The sequence below is a fragment of the Monodon monoceros genome, unplaced genomic scaffold (genome assembly GCF_005190385.1).
Source record: "Monodon monoceros isolate NGI ecotype Baffin Bay Population unplaced genomic scaffold, NGI_Narwhal_1 Super_Scaffold_5, whole genome shotgun sequence".
Taxonomy (NCBI): domain Eukaryota; kingdom Metazoa; phylum Chordata; class Mammalia; order Artiodactyla; family Monodontidae; genus Monodon; species Monodon monoceros.
The window spans coordinates 1799494-1821048 of NW_021703782.1; the positions used below are offsets into that span (position 1 = coordinate 1799494).

The 21555-nt window shown below is 46.9% G+C and overlaps 1 protein-coding gene across 3 annotated transcripts in view; it reads left to right on the plus strand.

The window, feature by feature from the left end:
• The window catches only part of PALLD (palladin, cytoskeletal associated protein), a 376813-nt gene that overhangs the window by 333287 nt on the left and 21971 nt on the right, over positions 1 to 21555 (plus strand). Inside the window, exons 10-13 of one of the 3 annotated variants that reach the window (XM_029201922.1) lie at positions 13073 to 13208; positions 16189 to 16287; positions 17071 to 17121; positions 18265 to 18486. In XM_029201922.1, coding sequence (XP_029057755.1) covers positions 13073 to 13208; positions 16189 to 16287; positions 17071 to 17121; positions 18265 to 18486 — 508 coding nt within the window. Of the gene's footprint in view, positions 1 to 51; positions 148 to 13072; positions 13209 to 15609; positions 15618 to 16188; positions 16288 to 17070; positions 17122 to 18264; positions 18487 to 21555 lie in introns of those variants that run through there. The other 2 variants (XM_029201925.1, XM_029201923.1) reach the window with 2 other exon arrangements.

Genomic DNA, 21555 nt, shown 5'->3' on the forward strand with positions numbered 1-21555 from the left:
CGGCCCGGGCCCCGTCACCCGCGCTGCGCGCCCCGGCCCCGTGCCCGCCGCGCTGCTCCGCGCCCTGCTGCCCTCGCCGCCGCCCGCGGCCGCCGGCGTTTCCACCAGCGTCTCTGCGCTCGGCCTGCCCCGCGCCGCCCCTGCCACGTGAGTGCCCGCCCTCGTGTATATGTAGCGGGGTCCAGCAGCCAGGACTGGATGGGGCAGGGCGGGGCGGGGAGCCGGGCTGGGTGCCCTGAGGGGCATTGCAACCCGTGCGTCCGCGGGACCGAGAAATGAGCTCACCCACATACATGTCGTACACGTGAGATCGTACACGTACCGACTGGAGGGGACAGGCGTGTCAGTAGCTTCACGTTGGTGCAGGAAAAGTGAGACCCTGTGCAAGCCGGCCAGAAATGATGGAGCCGGGCCTGTCCCCAGCCACAAATGATGGAGCCGGGCCCGTCCCCAGCCGCAAATGATGGAGCCGGCCCTGTCCCCAGCCGCAAATGATGGAGCCGGCCCTGTCCCCAGCCGCAAATGATGGAGGCGGCCCTGTCCCCAGCCACAAATGATGGAGCTAGCCCTGTCCCTGGCGAGCCATGATCTCTGCAGGAATTGCGCGATCCTCTGTCCCAGTCTTTCTGGATGGCTTTCCTTATGTCACAGTGGTGACGTGACAGCCTTCTGAAATCTTTACTTAGAAACTCTGAGGATAAATAAGATAATGTCCACAAAAGTAGAGGAAGGCCTTCAAAAGAAACCTACGGGCAGGTGTCTGTGCGTGTAAAGTGTAATGAGTAAGAGCTAGAACTCACCCTTTTGACTGAGGGGTTCAGAAATGTGTGCTAGCCATGGTCAGGCCAGTTCCCTGTCTCAACCCTTCCTGTTGAAATCTTGCTTCAGGGCTCGCCAGGATCCCAGTAGTGTTCAGAGAGAGAAGAAGGGGATCCTAAGGAGGGTTTAGTACTGGAATAAAAATGCGAAGACCTTAGAATTCCAGTCCTCTTCATTCACATGCACGTTTTCCACCCTGGGGTGTGCTCTTTGCCCACGACAAGGTGCGTCCAGGAGCTCCTGTTAGCTGCGTCCTGTTTTGTTAGGCGCTTTCTAAATGCTGGCTGCGGGAATTCTATGAAATCTGGCTCCTTCTCAAAGTTTTATTAGACAAAGCTCAGTCAAATGACAACATAAATACGTCGAATCAGGGAGGAGCGTCTGGGTGGTAAGGATGTATCTATCATGGGCACCTGCTGAGGGTTGAGTCAGTCCGCCGGCCCGAGAAAACCTTTGTCTCCCTCCCCTCCCTTTGTGTTTGAGCTTTTATTTGGCGGCTGGGGAATGGATATTCCCTTGCTTCAAAGAAGCTAACTGTTAGAAAGGGAGGGGGTTGTTACCTGACACCCTCCTCCCTTACTAAGAAATGGCACCAAATCTTGCTTCCCGGAAGACGAGTCCTGTATAAGTCATCCACCTATTCTCAGTTGGAATTTGAACAAAGGTGAGTCTACCAAAAGGCTTGGTGGTGGAGGGGTCATACCTTTTATCATCTCAAGTAGAAAAAGTGGTTTACTCTGGTTTTTGACTTCGAAATTCCATCGCGTTAAGCAGTTCTCAGGGCTTTGCCTCGAGTCATAGGAGCCTGGCCTCTTATTAGCATCTGTCGTAGTTACTCCTACGGAGTCAAAATAATTTTATAATTGTTCCCAGAGAGGGTCCAGCAGCTCCTGCCGCTTCTTAAAAGTTACCGGACTGGGGGAGAATGGATGCATGTATGTGCAGGGCTGAGTCACTGCGAAACCATGACAACGTTGTTAATCGGCTATACTCCAATATAGAAGAAAAAGTTTAAGAAAAGAAAAAGTTAGTGGAGAAATCACGCTGGTTTTGTGCTGTGGGAAACTGTATCCCAGAGGTAGTTAGGCGCTGTGACACCAGGGTTCAGTGGCAACCCCAGGCTTCCAGCTCTGTGCCAGCCCAGAAGGCGCTGTTGTGTGGTTACCCTTTTGTCTTCAAAAAGTTTTCCTGTTGCCAAATCACACACACTTGAAGAATTCGTTCTCTTGGTTTGATACATGTGACTTTCGAAACATTCTTTTCCTCTGGTGAATCGTGGCATCACTCGTTTTGCATTCTGAATTAAAAACAAAAAAGTAGCTATTTATCCGTCATAATCATTCAAATAATTTGCCACAGACCGAGTGTCCCTTTCAGGGTTGCCATGACCGATTGGCGTCCTTGAATTTGTCGGAACTGCCGAACTCTTTGTCAAGTGACTCTTTTCAATTACTTATATGTTATTGGGCACTCGTGGTGATTGTGACAGCACACTCAGTTTCACTTACACGTCGTTTCTCTGGTCGAACAGTTTTGCCATGTATGTCAAGTGCTACTAAATGGACCGGTTACACGTGTCTCAGTGAAGTGGAAATCCAGTAGTTGGGTTGGTTTTTGTAGTTGTATTTTTTTGCCTGCCTGTTGTACCAGAATATTGAGCACAAGTTTCAGATACCTCCGTTTTCTTCATCATCAGCCGTAGTACTGGCTGTTGTTTGTATGTTTAGCATCGTCCCGTTTCCATCTGTCGAAGAGTAGGTCTAAGTAGTCTGTGGAGATAAGGTTCTGCTTCTCGCGTCTGGGCAGTGGAGGGCAAGGCAAGGGGCAGAGGCAGGGAGGCCCGGGACAGCGGCCTCTGCCGGCACGCGTCCTCGCGCGTGGGTGGGCTTTGGGGGACTTCTGTGCATCCAGGCCCCTCGTGCCTTTCCTGCAGACAGCTGCCTCTTCCCCGGGCCGTGGGGTCACCTGCAGGGAAAATACTGCCTCCTCAAAGCTGGTGACGGACACAGATGTTCAGGTGACTAAATCTCTCAGATGGAGGCCGTGAGGAAGAGCACGGGCCTCACTTCTATAAAATGAATGTATCCCCCTCCTCTCGGAATCGCTGCTTCCATTGCTGTACTCCTGTCCCCTGCTCAGTGAATCAGCCCGAAAGGCGGTGGGGATCCAGGGCATCTGGGAGTGCCACCCCCCGCCCGGAAAGAGGGCGGCAGCTCTGCCTTAGCTGGTCCCGAGTGGCTGGGCAGGTCTCAAGGTGGATCAGATCAGACCCGAGCCAGATGGCCCGCTGGGCACTGCACTGCTCACCCACCTTCACGCTCCTGGAACCTGCTCTCAGGCAGCAGGTAGCCACGGTGCTACAATGTTTTATACTCTGAACTACCTCTTTTATAATAAGCAGGCTTCGCTGCGTTTGTCAGCAGAAAAGCATGTGTCATTAGGAGCTGTGATGCACGTGCGTTGAGAGCTTTTATCCTGCAGTTTCTCAGCTCTTGATAGGCAGTATCTCCTTGTCCTCTCTTCCTCCCTGACTTATAGGAAACAGGTAGGTGGGGACAACGCCATCATTCTCCCTTCAAGGTGAGAGACCAGGAGGGGGCGGGTTTCCCAGGGTTCTGGAATTAGCCCGAGCGAGGCGTGACTTCGCCTTGGGGTGTGGCCCAGGCTGATCCGTAATCAATCTGATGTCTAATGTTTTTTGACTGAGGTTAAAGACTGCAGACCAACAAAAACCCCCAAGTCTTAAGGAAAAGTTTGTAACGGATTCCATTGTAGTTTAGACGTGTACAAATCGGGACCGTGGTTAGATAGTAACTAATAGAAAAGACAGAACCGGCAGTGGACTTTGCTACAGGAAACAGGTAGAGGCGGAGGCCCCGAGGGTCTTGTCATTGGGCTCACTGGGGTCCAGCATCTTAGAGGATTCCACAAAAACGCGCGTCCAGTCCCAAGCAAGTATTCCCCAGAAAGTAGCAGGCCGGGTCTCGGGTGATGGTTCTGTTCAGCTACCTGCCCCAGGAGCCGCTGGAAGAACACCTCGGTCCTGGGTGACCCTGCACAGGGTGCGCGGGCGGGCACAGTGCACGCACGTGTGCCAGGGCCCAAAAGCAACGTGGAGAGAGTGTAACATTGGTGTAAAGTTACGTGCTCTCCTTGAAGCATGAGCTTCAGGTGCCCAACTGGACGCCAACAGCTTTGGCTTCACAATAAAAATCAGTAAAAATAATAGAATCGATGTACAGAAACTTAGTTTATGTATCTGCGGCTCTATTTTTTTTTTGAATTTTATTTTATTTATTTTTTTATACAGCAGGTTCTTATTAGTTATCCGTTTTATACATATTACTGTATACATGTCAATCCCAATCCCCCAGTTCATCCCACCGCCACCCCCTCACCACTTTCCCCTCTTGGTGTCCATATGTTTGTTCTCTACATCTGTGTGTCTATTTCTGCCCTGCAGACCAGTTCATCTGTACCATTTTTCTAGGTTCCACATACATGCTTTAATACACGATATTTGTTTTTCTCTTTCTGACTTACTTCACTCTGTATGACAGTCTCTAGATCCATCCACATCTCTGCAAATGACCCAATTTCGCTCATTTTTATGGCTGAGTGATATTCCATTGTATATACGAATCACATCTTCTTTATCCATTCGTCTGTCGATGGGCGTTTAGGTTGCTTCCATGTCCTGGCTGTTGTAAATAGTGCTGCAGTGAACATTGTGGTACGTGACTCTTTTGAATTATGGTTTTCTCAGGGTATGTGCCCAGTAGTGGGATTGCTGGGTCGAATGGTAGGTCTGTTTTTAGTTTTTTAAAGAACCTCCATACTGTTCTCCATAGTGGCTGTACCAATTCACATTCCCACCAGCAGTGCAAGAGGGTTCCCTTTTCTCCACACCCTCTCCAGCATTTGTTGTTTGTAGATTTTCTCATGATGCCCATTCTAACTGGTGTGAGGTGATACCTCATTGTAGTTTTGATTTGCATTTCTCTAATAATTAGTGATGTTGAGCAGCTTTCCATGTACTTCTTGGCCATCTGTATATCTTCTTTGGAGAAATGTCTATTTAGATCTTCTGCCCATTTTTGGATTGGGTCGTTTTTTTAATATTGAGCTGCATGAGTTGTTTGTATATTTTGGAGATTAATCCTTTGTTCATTGAATCATTTGCAAATATCTTCTCCCCTTCTGAGGGTTGTCGTTTGGTCTTCTTTGTAGCTTCCTTTGCTTTGCAAAAGTGTTTAAGTTTCATTAGGTCCCATTTGTTTATTTCTGTTGTTATTTCCATTACTCCAGGAGGTAGATCAAAAAAGATCTTGCTGTGATTTATGTCAAAGTGTGTTCTTCCTATGTTTTCCTCTAAGAGTTTTATAGTGTCCAGTCTTACATTTAGGTCTCTAATCCATTTTGAGTGTATTTTTGTGTATGGTATTAGGGAGTGTTCTAATTTCATTCTTTTACATGTAGCTGTTCAGTTTTCCCAGCACCACTTACTGAAGAGGCTGTCTTTTCTCCATTGTATGTGCTTGCCTCCTTTGTCATAGATTAGTTGACCATAGGTGTGTGGGTTTATCTCTGGGCTTTCTATCCTGTTCCATTGATCTATATTTCTGTTTTCGTGCCAGTACCGTATTGTCTTGATTACCGTAGCTTTGTATTAGAGTCTGAAGTCAGGGAGTCTGATTCCTCCAGCTCCGTTTTTTTCCATCAAGACTGCTTTCGCTATTCGGGGTCTTTTGTGTCTCCATACAAATTTTAAGATTTTTTGTTCTAGTTCTGTAAAACATGCCATTAGTAATTTGATAGGGATTGCATTGAATCTGTAGATTGCTTTGGGTAGTGTAGTCATTTTCACAATATTGATTCTTCTAATCCAAGAACATGGTATATCTCTCCATCTGTTTGTATCATCTTTAATTTCTATCATCAGTGTCTTATAGTTTTCTGCATACAGGTCTTCTGTCTCCCTAGGGAGGTTTATTCCTTGGCATTTTATCTTTTTGTTGCAGTGGTGAATGGGATTGTTTCCTTAATTTCTCTTTCTGATTTTTCGTTGTTAGTGTATAGGAATGCAAGAGATTACTGTGCATTAATTTTGCATCCTGCAACATTACCAGATTCATTGATGAGCTCTAGTAGTTTTCTGGTGGCGTCTTTAGGATTCTCTATGTATAGTATCATGTCATCTGCAAACAGTGACAGCTTTACTTCTTCTTTTCCAATTTGGATTCCTTCTATTTCTTTTTCTTCTCTGATTGCTGTGGCTAGGACTTCCAAAAGTATGTTGAATAGTAGTGGTGAGACAGGACATCCTTGTCTCGTTCCTGATCTTAGAGGAAATGCTTTCAGTTTTTCACCATTGAGAATGATGTTTGCTGTGGGTTTGTCGTATATGGCCTTTATTATGTTGAGGAAAGTTCCCTCTATGCTCACTTTCTGGAGAATTTTTATCATAAATGGCTGTTGAATTTTCTCAAAAGCCTTTTCTGTGTCTGTTGAGATGATCATGTTTGTTATTCTTCGATTTGTTAATATGGTGTATTACAGTGATTGATTTGTGTATGTTGAATCCTTGCATCCCTGGCATAAATCTCATTTGATCATAGTGTATGATCCTGTTAATGTATTGTTGGGTTCTGTTTGGTACTATTTTGTTGAGGATTTTTGCCATCTATATTCATTAGTGATATTGGTCGGTAATTTTCTTTTTTTGTAGTATCTTTGTCTGGTTTTGGTATCAGGGTGATGGTGGCCTCATAGAATGGGTTTGGGAGTGTTCCTTCCTCTGCCATTTTTTGGAAGAGTTTGAGAAGGATGAGTGTTAGCTCTTCTCTAAATGTTTGATAAATTTCACCTGTGAAGCCATCTGGTCCTGGACTTTTGTTTGTTGGAAGATTTTTTTTTTTTTTTTTTTTGCCGGACGCGGGCCTCTCACTGTTGCAGCCTCTCCCGCTGCAGAGCACAGGCTCCGGACATGCAGGCTCAGCGGCCATGGCTCACGGGCCCAGCCACTCCGTGGCACGTGGGATCCTCCCAGACCGGGGCACGAACCCGCGTCCCCTGCATTGGCAGGCGGAGCCCCAACCACCAGGGAAGCCCTGTTGGAAGATTTTTTTTTTTTTGGAAGATTTTTAATCACAGTTTCAGTTTCATTGCTTGTGATTGGTCTGTTCATATTTTCTGTTTCTTCCTGGTTCAGTCTTGGAAGGTTATAGCTTTCTAAGAATTTGTCCATTTCTTCCAGGTTGTCCATTTTATTGGCATAGAGTTGCTTGTAGTAGTCTCTTAGGATGCTTTGTATTTCTGCGGTGTCTGTTGTAATTTCTCCTTTTTCATTTCTAATTTTATTGATTTGAGTCTTCTCCCTCTTTTTCTTGATGAGTCTGGCTAATGGTTTATCAATTTTGTTTATCTCCTCAAAGAACCAGCTTTTAGTTTTATTGATCTTTGCTATTGTTCTCTTTGTTTCTGTTTCATTTATTTCTTGTCTGACCTTTATGATTTCTTTCCTTCTACTGACTTTGGGTTTTGTTTGTTCTTGTTCCTTCAGGTGTAAGGTTAGATTGTTTATTTGAGATTTTTCTTGGTTCTTGATGTAGGCTTGTATTGCTATAGACTTTCCTCTTAGAACTGCTTTTGTTGCATCCCATAGGTTTTGGATTGTTGTGTTTTCATTGTCATTTGTCTCTAGATAAGTTTTTTATTTCCTCTTTGATTTGCAGTGATCTCTTGGTTATTTAGTAACATATTGTTTAGCCTCCATGTGTTTGTGTTTTTTTCCCTGTAATTCATTTCTAATCTCATAACGTTGTGGTCAGAAAAGATGCTTGATATGATTTCAGTTTCCTTAAATTTACTGAGGCTTGATTTGTGACCCAAGATGTGATCTGTCCTGGATAATGTTCCATGCGTGCTTGAGAAAAAAATGTAATCTGCTGTTTTTGGATGGAATGTCCTCAAAATATCAATTAAACCTATCTGGTCTATTGTGTCATTTAAAGTTTGTGTTTCCTTTTCAATTTTCTGTCTGGATGATCTGTCCATTGGTGTAAGTGAGGTGTTAAAGTCCCCCACTATTACTGTGTTACTGTCGATTTCCTCTTTCATAGCTGTTAGCAGTTGCCTTACGTATTGCGGTGCTCCTATGTTGGGTGCATATATATTTATAATTGTTATATCTTCTTCTTGGATTGATCCATTGATCGTTATGTAGTGCCCTTCCTTGTCTCTTGTAACATTCTTTCTTTTAAAGTCTATTTTATCTGATATGAGTATTGCTACTCCAGCTTTCTTTTGATTTCCATTTACATGGACTATGTTTTTCCATCCCCTCACTTTCAGTCTGTATGTGTCCCTAGGTCTGAAGTGGGTGTCTTATAGACAGCATATATGTCTTGTTTTTGTATCCATTCAGCAAGCCTGTGTCTTTTGGTTGGAGCATTTAATCCATTCACGTTTAAGGTAATTATCGATATATATGTTCCTATTACTATTTTCTTCATTGCTATGGGTTTGTTTTTGTCAGTCCTTTTCTTCTCTTGTGTTTCCCACTTAGAGAAGTTCCTTTAGCATTTGCTGTAGAGCTGGTTTGGTAGTGCTGAATTCACTTAGCTTTTGCTTGTCTGCAAAGATTTTGATTTCTCCATCGAATCTGAATGAGATCCTTGCCGGGTAGAGTAATCTTGGTTGTAGCTTCTTCCCTTTTATCACTTTAAATATATCATGCCACTCCCTTCTGGCTTGTAGAGTTTCTGCTGAGAAATCAGCTGTTAACCTTATGGGAGTTCCCTTATGTGTTATTTGTCGTTTTTCCCTTGCTGCTTTCAATAATTTTTCTTTGTCTTTAATTTTTGCCAATTTGATTACTGTGGTTCTCAGCGTGTTTCTCCTTGGATTTATCCTGCCTGGGACTCTCTGCACTTCCTGGACTTGGGTGGCTATTTCCTTTCCCATGATAGGGAAATTTTCAGCTATAATCTTTTCAAATATTTTCTTGGGTCGTTTCTCTCTCTCTTCTCCTTCTGGAACCCCTATAATGCGAATGTTGTTGCGTTCAATGTTGTCCCAGAGGTCTCTTAGGCTGTCTTCAGTTCTTTTCCTTCTTTTTTCTCTCTTCTGTTCCATGACAGTGAATTCCACCATTCTGTCTTCCAGATCACTTATCTATTCTTCTGCCTCAGTTATTCTGCTATTGATTCCTTCTAGTGTAGTTTTCATTTCAGTTATTGTATTGTTCATCTGTTTGTTTGTTCTTTAATTCTTCTAGGTCTTTGTTAAACATTTCTTGCATCTTCTCGCTCTTTGCCTCCATTCTTTTTCCGAGGTCCTGGATCTTCTTCACTATTATTATTCTGAATTCTTTTTCTGGAAGGTTGCCTATCTCCACTTCATTTAGTTGTTTTTCTGGGGTTTTATCTCGTTCCTTCATCTGGTACATAGCCCTCTGCCTTTTCATCTTGTCTGTCTGTGAATGTGGTTGTTGTTCCACAGGCTGCAGGACTGTAGTTCTTCTTGCCTCTGCTGTCTGCCCTCTGGTGGATGAGGCTATCTAAGAGGCTTGTGCAGGTTTCCTGATGGGAGGGACTGGTGGTGTGTAGAGCTGGGTGTTGCTCTGGTGGGCAGAGCTCAGTAGAACTTTAATCTGCTTGTCTGCTGATGGGTGGGGCAGGGTCCCTTCTTGTTGGTTGTTTGGCCTGAGGCAACCCAACAGTGGCGTCTACCTGGGCTCTGGTGGGGCTAATGGCAGACTCCGGGAGGGCTCATGCCAAGGAGTACTTCCCAGAACTTCTGCTGCCAGTGTCCTTGTCCCCACGGTGAGCCACAGCCACCCCCCCACCTCTGCAGGAGACCCTCCAACACTAGCAGGTAGGTCTGTTTCAGTCTCCTATGGGGTCACTGCTCCTTCCCTTGGGTCCCTATGTACACTACTTTGTGTGTGCCCTCCAAGAGAGGAGTCTCTGTTTCCCCCAGTCCTGTCGAAGTCCTGCAATCAAATCCCACTAGCCTTCAAAGTCTGATTCTCTAGGAATTCCTCCTCCTGTTGCCGGACCCCCAGGTTGGGAAGCCTGACGTGGGGCTCAGAACCTTCACTCCAGTGGGTGGACTTCTGTGGTATGCGTTCTCCAGTCTGTGAGTCACCCACCCAGTGGTTATGGGATTTGATTTTACTGGGATTGCGCCCCTCCTCCTGTCTCATTGTGGCCTCTCCTTTGCCTTTGCATGTGGGGTATCTTTTCTGGTGAGTTCCAGTGTCTTCCTGTCCATGATTGTTCGGCAGTTAGTTGTGATTCTGGTGCTCTCGCAAGAGGGAGCGAGAGCACGTCCTTCTAGTCGGCCATCTTGAACCAAAATCTCTCGGGCTCTTTTTTTTTTTTTTTCTTGCGGTACGCGGGCCTCTCACTGCTGTGGCCTCTCCCGTTGCGGAGCACAGGCTCCGGACGTGCAGGCTCAGCGGCCATGGCTCACGGGCCCAGCCACTCCGCGGCATGTGGGATCTTCCCTGACCGGGGCACGAATCCGTGTCCCCTGCATCGGCAGGTGGACTCTCAACCACTGCGCCACCATGGAAGCCCATCTCTCAGGCTCTTTTATACATTAATTTTTTTTTTTGGCCACGCAGCTTGCAGGATCTTTGTTGCCCGACCAGGGATTGAACCTGGGCCTCTTTGGCAGTGAAAGCACGGAGTCCTAAACAGTGGATGCCAGGGAATTCCCTCTTTTATACATTAATTTCTGAGTTACATTCTTGGATGTGAGGGATTCCTCACAGCATGTTGTTGATTTTGCTCACTCTGCAACTGTGTGAAGTTTAGTTTCCCTTCGATTTCGCTGAGTATGGGAAGAGGAGCATACGGGGGCTCTTCGTTTAAAAAATTCTCCGGTGTCCAGACAGGCCAAGGACCTCCTACGTCAGGTGCTCTGCGGTGCGTCTCTGAGCACGGACAGTGTTGACCTGGAACAGTCCATCAAGGGAGGATGCTCTCAAGGTCATTCAGTAGTCAAGGAAAAAGAAGAAAACTTCCTGGGATTTGGCGTGGTTGAACCTGGAGGGTTTTACTTTCCACATGCGTGTGTATATGGTTGAGCTGTTTTTACCCCCAGCGACATGAGTTTTATTTAACATAGTCAGTGGTGTCACATTGAAGCTGGTGTAGACAGGACAGGATGCTTCTGCATGCTTGGGCTGAGCACAGGAGCAGTCAGCACATAAGACACGTAGGGATGCCACTGGTTCCTGTGCGCTGAGTGCGGGGTTTCGTGAACAGTTCTGGTTTGGGTAACAGTTTACGTTAAATAGACGTTTTAATTTTTAACTGTACAAACCATTATGAAGGGAAAGCATCTCAGGACTTCCCTGGCGGTCCAGTATTTAGGACTTGGCACTCTCACTTCCAGGGCTCTGAGTTTGATCCCTAGTCGGGGAAGTAAGATCCCGCAGGCCATGCAAAAAAAGAAAAAAAAAAATTCTTTTTTTAAAAGAAGGGAAGCCTCTGTTTGTCACCAGATGCTCTTTTTATTCCTGACGAGTTGCTCTTTGTTCATCAGAAGTTGGTGCCACGCTGGGGAGCAGACCACAGCCGTTTACAACAGATTCCTCTTACAGGATAGCCCTCCGTTGCCAGAACTTGGCGTCAAAAGTTTGTAACCGCTGTTCTTGCTGGGCGCCTCCCCTTTCCAAATGCTCCATCTTGGTTTCTGCCCTGATCTCAGATCTTCACCCTTACTGTGTGCTCAGTTTTTAATAAAGTTTCTTAGTGTTTTCTGAATTACGTTAATAATTAGTCCAAATGAGATACTCTCAGAAAAAAAGGTTCCGTATTAAACTAAGCGACAGCGCCGTGGCCTGGACCCCTCTCCCCGAGGTGCCCGGTGCCCCGTTGACCTCCGGGCTGGCTCTGGTGGCCCTCCCTGTGGTCACCCCGGTCCAGCTCCTTGTGGACCCGCTTCTGTCACCTGGCCTCCCACCGGGTCCTCTCTCCTTCCCCCTCTGCCGTCCCCACTGTAGAAGCTGATTTTTGCAGGAATCATGACCTCAGTCTGCTCTACGTGTGTCCCTGGCCCCCAGAGCCGAGCAGGGCCCTGACCAGTGGGTCTGCGGGGGTGTGGGCAAGCTCTTGGGAGCTCTGCTCAGCATCCTGGGGTCCTCTTCACTCCCCCCGGCCTCCCTTGGCCAGTCCCTCCATGATCCGCCGCCCTGCAGGGTGGTCTCTGTCAACTGCCCCCGAGCCCCTCCTGCAGGCCCTGGTTTTCCCCGTAATCCTGGGAGACCTGTGCCTTTAGTTCCCACATTTTGCACTTTACGGAGGAGGAGGTGGAAGCACGAGCCATTTGCTAACTGGCCCAGTCTTTCTGTAAAGGGCGATGCTGGCCTCTTCACCCTTTTTGCTGTGATGCCCGCCTTCATCCCCACACCTCCCACCCGTGACCCTGCCCACCTGCATCCTCACACCTCCCACCCGTGACCCTGCCCGCCTGCATCCTCACACCTTCCCCCTGTGACCCTGCCCGCCTGCATCCTCACACCTCCCACCTGAAAGTGTATTGTGTGCATTCTTCTCTAACTTGCTCTTTTTTAACCTTGACATTATATCTTTGAAATTCACCTTTGGTGATACGCATCCTTCTTTTCCACTGTTGGACGGTGTTCGTTTCTCCCTTATCTTTACCCACAGCCCTGTGAGGGAGGAAGAAGTAAACTAGGCAGCACATGGCTTCAGTCCACCAGTCAGGCCTGCACCCTGCAGCCCAGCCAGACCAGGACAGAAGAGGAGGGCGGAGTGGGCAGGACTCACGTTTGCTCAGGGCGGGCGGGGCACTGATGCAGTATAAACTGGCGGCAGAGGACCAGAGGGCTGAGTTGCGGAAAGGATGCAGAAGTCTCTTCTTCCTGAAACCCTCTTGATGGTCTCATGTGGTGGTGGGTATTGTTACACCTGTTTATGACACGTGCTGGGAAGCTCGCGCAAAGTCACAGACCTAACACGGTGGAAACCCAGGTCTGGGTATAAACAGTGCCACGTATTTGTTGCTGCTTCCCCGGCCTTGGCCCTCATCTCACCCCGACGGGTGCGCCCTGGGTGTACGGACTTTCTCTGGGGACTGGTTCCCGTCAGGGTCACTGGTCCCACACCCAGCGGGACAGGCGTGGCCGTCAGGGTGGGTGGGGGTGGGGGGGTGTGCGTGCCTGACCCCGGCCCTGACCCTGACCGTGACCCTGACCACGCTGTGTGCTTGCCCACAGGGGATTTCCCAAGAAGGCCAGCAGAACTGCCCGCATCGCCTCGGACGAGGAGATCCAGGGCTCGAAGGATGCCGTCATCCAGGACCTGGAGCGGAAGTTGCGCTTCAAGGAGGACCTGCTGAACAACGGGCAGCCGGTACAGGGCGGGGTGTGCTGGGGTGGGCGGGGTCTGGAGCTGCCCCCGAGCCCTTCCCCCTCCCCCAGGCCTAGGGTCCCGAGTCGCGTCCTCACCGCTGGCCCGGTACCCCGAGCCCCCACGTTCCACTGCGTGTTGAGGCTTGGGCCCGGGAAGTGGGGAGGGGAGAAGGCTGCTTTCTGCTGCCTCCTGTCATGGACCATTCCTGGGGCATCACAGCAGGTTGGAGGGAAGGGAGGGAGGAAGGACTGAGGGTGAGGCCGGGGGTAGGGCAGTGAGGACCTGCGACCTTACAGAGAAAAAGGAACAAATCCCGCTGGAGGGGTAGGCGTGGGGAGAGCCATGCCCCCCCGGTGACCTGTCTCTGCCGGAAGTAGTGAATCGGAATTAAAGTTCCAGAAGCAGAATTTGGATTCCAGGCCCTGCAATGCTTCTGCAGAGAAAGTATCTTTCCTTAGGAGACCATGGCTGGAGTCTAGAGTGTTAGGAGACACGGATTCCGTCACCTGAAAGAGGAGGCTTGCTTCCCATCCTCGTTCTAGTCTGTCAGGGCAGGACAGCTCAGCTCAAGGAGAAAATAGTAATTCTGTTTCAAGGCTGCAGAATTGTGAAGTCGACCAGAGTAGCTCTGGTGACAGTGTGGACAGATGTTTCCTCCAGTGGGCCTAGTGTTTCCTTGCCAGTCTTTTTTGTTCGGTTTTGGGGGTTACTGACCCTTTTCTTATCACATCAGAGTACTTCAGGGGGACAGGAAAAGCAAGTCTAGCAAAGGAGATCTCAGGTAGGGGAAAGGAGCCTTTTGTGCTTTATTATGGGGAAATTTGCGCAGCTCTTAAGTAGAAGCAGAAAAGGGCCTCTTTGTATAAAATCTCCCTCACACACCCTTTTCAGGAGAGAGAGTCTCTGTACTAATTAAGTTTTCTAGGAATTGTAATTATCAAGCGTTGATGGATAAAAATGTGAGCACAGGCCGCATCTGACCGGGAAGATGGTGACTAGAGGAGGGTGTTGGATGCTGGTTTTAATTATCAGGATCCTGACCTGAGCTCAGGAAGATTAAAATGCTAATGAGTTCCTGTGTTGGTTAGTGATTTCGAAGAGAAGATTTCCACCAAGGGAAAATATATTCTCCCTGAAATAAGTGGTTGCACGTGTAACTGTACATATTCTGGAAGTTTGCCCTGGCTCTGTCAACCAGAGCCTTTGATAGATTAAAACAAATACTTAAGGGAACTTTTTCAATCCAGGTAAAGGCATCTCTCCAGGTTTTTTTCTTTTTCTTTTTCTTTTTTTTTTTTGGTTGTTTGTTTAAATATTCCTTATGGACTAACTCTTGGTTAAAAAGTAAGACTTCTATAAGCCCTTACGTTATACTATGTGTATTTATTTTTGTTATATATATATCATGTGTCTCGCGTATAAATATTTATTTTTGGTATTTGTCTGTTTAGCAGTGAATGACATTTCCAGTATTTTCCATAGATTTCCACATTTGAGAGTTTAAAAAAGACAAGAAAAGTAAGGTTTCCTTTCTTAGAAAATGAGACCCTGAAATAGCTTTTTCCTGATGTTGCACATCATTCCATACTTGCTTCTGGCTTCTTAGAGCTCGTCTGTCCAAACAGCGTAGTAGTTTAGAGACAAAACTATGAAGTGACTTTGCTTCCTGGCGGGAGCAGGTACGTGTGGTGGAGGCCTGGGTGTCACGCGATGCTTCTGCTCCAAAGGAACGGGGTGACATCGCTCCAGTCCTCGCTGGGATGCTGCTGTAGTCGTCCCTGCAGATGTTAGGAAGGCTTTTAAGAGAGCAGGTATTTAAAACTCTCTCTGAAAACTGAATTCATGATTTTTTAACACACGTGAGAAGATTAAACAGCACCTTACTGCACGAGACATTGCATGCAGCAGACGTTGCCCCCGCCTCTTCTCATCCTCGGCCCCTTCTTTACAAAATGAAATAACTGGGACTTCAGGTCTTTTGTCGTCTGGCTCTTGTCTTATTTCTCTTCCCGGTCTCCGCTGGGACTGGAACCAGCAATTGCTGGAAGTCAGCAGTTTACCCAACATATTTTCCTGATGAGATCGTTTCCAGTAGAATTTGTGTCTAGATTCACAAGTTTGGAAGTTTATCTGAAATAACTTGTGCAGGATTTTTGGGGGGTTTATTTTGTTTTTTGGGTTTTTTTTTTTTTTTGGATTCTGCCATACTAGTTACTCTCTATCTTGAATCAAATGCTTGTTTTTAAAATGCCCCCGATGGTCATATTAGAGCCAGCGCTCAAGAGCGGCCATCCGCCCAGCAGACAGAACACGAACGTGGACATTTCTCTCGTGTTTGGCCCAGAGCGCCGGCCGGTCGATGCAGAAGCCTCACCGCCCTCTTTGCAGACAGTCTCCCCAAGTAGGCTCGTGAGTCGTGGGTATCAGCTCAGCAGGCATCTGTCACGGCCCCTCTGCCAAGTCCACGTGTGTAGTCATCCTCTGTGGGTTATTGCATGTGCTTGTGTTCACCTCGGATACCCAGCCCCTGGGCAGTGCTGTCAAAGCAGAGAGGACCGTCACTGCCCGCTGGCCTGAAACTCCCTCATCAGGCAGTTCTGAAGCCTGTGGATGGCTATGAAAATAACATTTCCTGTAAAAAGAACATTTTGCTGTTTCAGTATCTTTTTTCTCTGTGTTTATCGTCAGGGGTAACTACATGACTCGTACTTTTAAGTGACTTCTCCCCTGTTGCTCAGTCTGTGCTCTATCAGTTGGTGGCTCTCAGGATGGGTCACCCCACCTCCCAACCCAGGGTCAGGACCAGAAGGGCCGGTGAGAGCAGCTGAACAAGGGGAGGAGAGGACTCCTGTGCATACAGGCGTCAAGGCGGAGAGGGAGCAGTTACAGAGAACGGCCAGCGTGTTTGCTTTTTCAACTGTTTTTCTTAAGGTGTGGTAGCATTGTGATTTTTCTGATTTCTGTGACTTGCTTTGTCTAGAGGTTGACGTACGAGGAAAGGATGGCTCGGCGGCTGCTGGGTGCCGACAGCGCGACCGTCTTCAACGTCCAGGAGCCTGAAGAGGAGGCGGCCAGCCAGGTACCCCATTCCTCCTGGCTCCTCAGGGAAGCAGATTACCCTGTCCCCTCTCCCTGCCCTCCTTACGGACAGTCTTGGGGTCAGCTCTGTGGAGAGCAGAGGGCGGGTCAGAGGAAGGAGCATTGTCATCAAGTCGGCCTCCCAGCCAGCGTTTGTTGAGCACATACTGTGCTGAGTGAGTGATGGGATTTATTTCAGTTGGTGACACCTGTTCGTTTTATCTTCTTAGCGATTCGTTTCTCTCCTTTCAAGTATCTTTCTGTTTTTCCTGTCCTGGGCTGTAGTGCAGAATAGGTTTGTGTGGAGGAACATATGTTCACTGACATTGTCTGAAATCACTAGTGACTGTTTCCAGTTATGTTCTTAATGTCTCGTCCAGGTAAAACACCTATGTACGGAAAAGACTGTCTTTTCCTCCACGGATGTAGTTACAAAGCGCTAATCAGCGGAGAACCTGAAGTGCTAACCTTTTGTTCCCCTGTTAACGCCAAAAAATAAGCCACTTCGTGGATCTGATGCAAATAAACTGTTTTATAATCTCCACTGCTTCTGTTTGGAGTCTCCAGATGTAGTTCTGAGATAAAAGAAAGCTTTGTAACACAAGTTTAAAGGATCAAGTAAACTCTTTCTCGTATCTCTTAAGAAATGGATCAGCCTTCAAAATCTGAAAGTTTCTCTGTGTTAAATATTGCTGCCACCACAGCTTCACTTAAAGCTAGAAATCTTGTGAGATGCTTGCTGCTTCTGTACTGGGCTTCACTTCTTTTTTTTCTACCATTACAGGACCCTGGGTCTCCTCATGCTTCTGTAGGGAGTCCTCTGGATGGTCAAAAGGTCACGCTTTCACCTTTCTTTTCTTCCCAGTCTTTCCCTGTATCTGTTTCTTCTCTTCTTCCTCGTTTACCTGTGTATATAGTTAACTGCCACACATTAACTATAAGTACTCCGACCAGTGTCTATTTTCATTTAATATCAGATGGACAGAATTAACTGCGGTGTGATTTTCTTGTCATTTATTTACAAACTTGAATTTGATTCTGTCCTTTGTGGCTACTCTGAATTTTAAATTGTGAAAAGTTTCTCATTTGTTAAACCTTTGTAGGGGGAAAAAGAGCTAATTCTTAAACTGACTGATTTGATACTATTTAGACAAAACAACTTGTGTATTTTTTGCAGTTTTATTCATACTGTTGAATTTCTTCCTTCAAGGCAACAGACTGTTTTGTAAAGGTTGAGTACCTTAAGGGAAAACCTCGTTAAAACAACCTTTCATTTAATATTAAATAGAGAATATCTCATAATGGGCTGCCTTGTCTTTTACTGTACTTTGTCAGCAAGAGATATGCAGGCTCCCCCTTCACCACCAGAGGATGGCGATGGGGACTTTGCTCTGCTCCTGTGTTTTTCACCAAACATTTGACTGGACCGTCAGTCCTCGGGAGGAGAATGGTTGCTCAGAGCCGCAGAGCTGAGGGAGAGCCCGAGGCTGTGTGGCGAGGGTTGTTAGGAGGAGGGATTGTGGTGCCATTTCTCCATCACTCGTTTGCTAGGAGGCCGAGTGACCTTGCAGCTGCCCCCTGCCTGTGCAGCTGCCCTTCTGAGCAAGTGCCCCACCAGACAGAGGAAGCAGTGTGCCATCATGTTTACTGTTTATGAATGATTTAGGAATGACTGTTGCCTTTTTCTTTCTTCTCCCCACCCCAAGAGAAGAGAGAAGGAAATTCATCTTCATAGTTGGTTTGGTTTTGTTTTGGATCATAGGACTTGAGGACAGTCTGAAATATCATACATACTTACTTCCAGATGTTCTTTGTTTTATATGGAGTTGAATTGGGCACAGGCTCCTTTTTTTAGCTCTGTGGTAAAAACATCACTGTCTTCTGGGCGCCTTACTGGAGAGGGGATAAGACGTGGGGCTTGGGGGACTTGGTACCGCGTGGACCGAGGTCGGTGACATGACCTTTCTCTCTGATTTAGGAGTACAAAGTCTCCAGCTGTGAGCAGAGGCTCATCAGTGAAATCGAGTACAGGCTGGAAAGGTCCCCTGTGGAGGAGTCAGGGGAAGAGGCTCCCTGTGGGGACGCGTCTGTGGAGAGTGGAGCGGCCCCATTCTTCGAGACGAAGCTGAAGCATTTCAAGATCTTTGAGGGGATGCCCGTGACCTTCACATGCAGAGTGACCGGGAATCCAAAGCCGAAGGTGAGCTGCAGCAAGGCTTCTTAAGAGTTATGTTCCCCGAGGATGAGTTTGGCTTCCAGCATGCCACACGCCATTGCAGCGTTAGGGGGAACAGGTGCAGACTAAGCTTCTCAGTACCCGTGATGTAAAACGCTCGAGTTCAGGGCCGTCCTCAGGAGGCACTGGAAACCAGCAAGGGTAGAAGAGTAGAACAGGACAGGACAGAATAGAATAGTAGATTAATGGACAAGGAGCTTTTCATAACCCACATCATTTACTCATATGATGTTGCCATTGTTACACCCAAATTGCAGACGACCGGGCTGAGCTCAGGGGCGTTAATGAACTTTCCCCGGGTCAGAAAGCTGTGAGTGGCCAGGCTTGAACTTGAATCCGCCCGTGCTCTGTACCAGACAGAGGAATAAAGCTACCACAGGTGATGGAAACTGCAGATCTTTAGTCTACAAAACCAAGGCCTCCTGTGTTTACAGAGGCAGTGGAAGCAGGAATAGTGTGAGAAAGGGTCCTCCGAGAAGCTTCTGGTACCGAGGATGAGGCCGGCCTGGCCGGAGCCCTGTTCCTGCAAGCATGTGGGGATGCTGGAAGGAGGGAGGGTGGCCCTCTCTTTAAGGAGAGACTGGAAACACTGCTCACTGGCCCCGCAAAGTGGCGAACAGGACTACACTTCTCCCTAGAACTTGAGAGAAGAGAATAAAAGAGGCACCCATGAGAAGCTGAAACTCCAGATTCACACTCTCACAGGATACAGAGCCCAAAGCTGAGAAGTTAATATGAAATTTAGTCCAGGATGATTATAATCCTAAGGTTTCTGGCAGAAGCAAGTAAAAATTGCCCCATAAAAGACTTCCACACTGGGGCCTGTCAGACATCTACAGGGCAGGAGGGGGAAAAAGTGAGTTCACAAGAAAAACTCACAGACCCTGCGAGCAAACAGGGTCCACAGCAAAAGAAACGGGAGAACAGAAGCCACGGTGCCACACAGGATAGAGCCGTCTTGAGGGGACTCCTCTGAAATTACTGTGTTTAAAGTGATGGAAACAATTCTGAAAGGAATAGACACTTTAGTGAAAGAATAGGACCAGAGACAAGGCACATGTAAAATAAGCATGCAAAAATGAAAACTATACTCCCTGAAATTAACATTTTAACAGGGGCTGGTGTAAAAGAGCCGGAATGAGACTGAGTGAGACAGGAGAAGGGGCCGGGCCGGGACCACACCTGAAACTTTGAGGGGCTCATGCTCTGTGGCTCCATCCGTTGTTCTGTTTTCACAGTAAGGAGAGTTTTACCACCATACTCTTCCTAAAACCGAATCCCAGCCCCACAGTCAGAAAAAGATAGACCAAAAAAATTAGCTTTATATTTTCAGAGCCATTGCCACCTCCTAATGAGACTTCACAAATCAACTGTTGTTAGAGAACACACGTCTGTATTATCTTGACATAATTGGATCATTGGTGTGTGTTCACAAACATGATATCAAATGCATGTATTAAAAATAAACATGCAGCTTATGAATGGAACTCATAATTATATCATGAACTTCCAAAATAGTCACAAAAAGAACCCCACATTCTTTTTCAACCTTACTCAAGGCACGATTACTGATGGGCTTCTAAGATCACTGAATCCTGTTCTTAAAGAACGTTATGTTCGCCCGAGAGGCGGGCTTTTGTTTTGACGTGACTGTCTTGTTCTCCTACAACCTTGCATGTTTCACGGCCGTTAAGAGGTTGATTTTCCAGAGCTTTTTCCTGTTAGATGTTCTTCTGTTTTCCTGGCCGCCATTCTTTTTCTTCCCTCCCTGGTTTATTGAAACCTGTTTCTCATGCACATGTTCTAGCAATTATATTAGGATTGTTGGAGTATGGAATACTCATCGTGTTTAAAAATATTTTTTTAGCTTATTTTTTTTTAATTTTTTTATTCTGCCCTTGACATGCTTGTTCCATTGAGATATGAGAAGATGGAAGAGAATTTCTAGTTCACCCTGTTTTCATCTCTTGTACCCTTCCTGTCCTGTCTCTTAGCAGTCTTGGTAAAGTTTTGGAACTGTCTCTTAATCTCATTTGAAAGTTGTATTCCAAGTACAATAGAGGTGAAAAATATGATTAAAGGAGAGAAATAGGGCTTCCCTGGTGGCGCAGTGGTTGAGAGTCCGCCTGCCAATGCAGGGGACAAGGGTTTGTGCCCCGGTCCGGGAAGATCCCACATGCCGCGGAGCGGCTGGGCCCGTGAGCCATGGCCACTGAGCCTGCGCGTCCGGAGCCCGTGCTCCGCAACGGGAGAGGCCACAACAGTGAGAGGCCCGCGTACTGCAAAAAAAAAAAAAAAGGAGAAAAATAATTCTAAAGAACTGGCATAGAGGCAAGAATGCAAAAGGGAGAAATTATGTACTAATCACAGCTTCTTTGTTCCATTGGAAATAATCCAACCACTAAGAGTATGATAATTACAGAGTATCACGCCTTATGTAACTTAACTTTTAGAACTGAAAGTTATTACTCTGTTTGATGGTGAACTTTTAGGTTCTGGAGATTAATAATATAGTTCCTATAAACGAACTGACTGAAAACTAAGGGTAGGAAAAGCTACAGCGGTCAGATCCTGATTGTTCTTGCACTTATTTCCTGCCATCTATTTTTAGCCTGTCCCTATCTGAGACATGGAAGTTTCAAGAAAGATTTTTCAGATTCAGAGGCTTTGACAGGGAGTGGAATTGGAAGGCCAGCTGTGGTCTCAACTGACATCTTGATTTACATGCAGGAAGAATTTCATTTTAAAACTGCAAGCTCGGAACTAAGTTTCTTCTGTTGGGAATCAGGAATGCTTTTGGTTGCAAGGAACAAAAGTGACCACAAAGAACCTGCTATGGTTTGAAAAGGGAGGATGTATTTCCCTCCCGATGGCAAATGTGGAGGGGCCAGTGCAGCATCCTGGCTGTGTTAGGGCTGCCGGCTCTATGACCCAAACTGTGGCCCACCTTCAGCTGTGCAGTTCATGATCAAGTCTGAAATAATAACCAAAGCATGAGAGACCCACGGACCCAGGATCTTGCTTAAACGTGAG